At 38.4% G+C, this 1,509-nt stretch overlaps 1 protein-coding gene across 1 annotated transcript; it reads right to left on the bottom strand.

The window, feature by feature from the left end:
• Window positions 1–520: 520 nt before the first annotated feature.
• Window positions 521–1,186, bottom strand: LOC146073474 (olfactory receptor 5G29-like). The gene has a single exon (XM_083180656.1). The coding sequence runs from the start codon at window positions 1,184–1,186 to the stop codon at window positions 521–523; it is 666 nt and encodes a 221-aa protein (XP_083036782.1).
• Between the last annotated feature and the right edge of the window lie 323 nt (window positions 1,187–1,509).

The raw sequence follows: 1,509 nt of genomic DNA on the forward strand, positions 1-1,509 counted from the left end.
ACTGTCACATTTTATCTAATCAAAGGAGATCTGGAAAACATGATCTGTGTGGGGTCCTAAGGACTGAGTATGAGAAACTGTGTTCAAAAGCAGTGGCTCCCAACCTGGATCCTCAAGTACCCCCAACAGTCCACTTTTTTAAGGTCTAGACACAGAAGCAAAACTGAAATAATTAGCTCCACCTGTGGATCTCTTAAATCATGGCATTTGGGAACCTCTAGTCGAAAATAACACCCTCCAAATAAATGCCATTTCATTGACGGTATATTCCTATCTCAACATCAGGGGTCAGGATTATTTTATGGGTGGTCTTACTTTTAACATTTCCACCACAAAGACTTATTTAACTTTTTGCCTGTCCACAGCATTGTCCGTAATAGGTTGTCCATTGTAAAATCAGTGTATTGTCCATTTTATATGTATTAAATGAATAGGAATTTTCTTGGTGGCTACCAATCATGGTAAAACACTTTATTTTGATAAAGTGTAAAATTTATATTTATAAAATGTTGTACGATGGCTACTGCTTTATATGAACTGGAAGAAAATATGTTTTGAAGGAGACCTTCATTTCTTGATTTCTCAGGCTGTAAATGAAGGGATTAAGTAGCGGAACTCCCATAGTGTATATAAGAGCGAGGAGCTTCTTGCTTTGTATTGCGTTCTGTTGATTAGGTACAAAATAAATGATAAACAATGACCCAAAATAGGTGCAGACTGATGCGAGATGTGAGCTGCAAGTGGAGAAGGCCTTTTGTCTTCCAGTCTTGGCTGCCATTTTCCCGATGGTCCAAAATATGGACACATAGCTCAATATGACCAACATGAACGGTATTAGGCATACAATGGTTGCCATCAGTAAGGCATGCCTTTTTGCCACTGTAGGATCTGAAGTAGACAACTCTGCAATTGGTGTGATATCACAAAACATGAAGTCAATAGTGTTTGAACCACAAAACTGTAAGTTGTAGACTGAAAATGAGGAGAGGAGCATCTCTGTAATTGCAAACATCCAAGCCCACAAAGCCAGATGGTTACGGGTCCTGTTGTTCATGATTGAGGTGTATCTCAAAGGTCTACAAATGGCCAGATACCTGTCGTATGCCATGATGGTAAGGAAAAGACACTCAGCACTCGCAACTGATGCTCCCACGTAGAAAAACAGGATGCAGCCATATAAGGACATGGTCCCCCCATTCCACCACACAGTATTGAGTATACTTGGTAAAACTATGGAGGAAAATAAAATTTCACATGCCGACAAATTGCAGAGAAAGAAGTACATTGGAGAATTAAGTTTTGGACTGATGATTATCAAACAAATTACAAACATGTTTCCAATAATAATTGCAAAGTAAACTATAAGGATTCCAGTAAAAACATAAATCTTCATTTGGTGGAGGTTGCCAAACCCAACTATGAACAGTTCCTTCACCATGGACTTGTTCGCTCCACATGATGTCTAAATAGAGATTTTCATATGATCAGAACTGAAGTTATACTTTATAT

This window comes from Crinia signifera, chromosome 4, assembly GCF_055691185.1.
Source record: "Crinia signifera chromosome 4, ASM5569118v1, whole genome shotgun sequence".
NCBI lineage: Eukaryota > Metazoa > Chordata > Amphibia > Anura > Myobatrachidae > Crinia > Crinia signifera.

Bases quoted from the DNA above. Each gene is read 5' to 3' on its own strand.
- LOC146073474 (XM_083180656.1), bottom strand. From the start codon at position 1,186: ATGTCCTTATATGGCTGCATCCTGTTTTTCTACGTGGGAGCATCAGTT.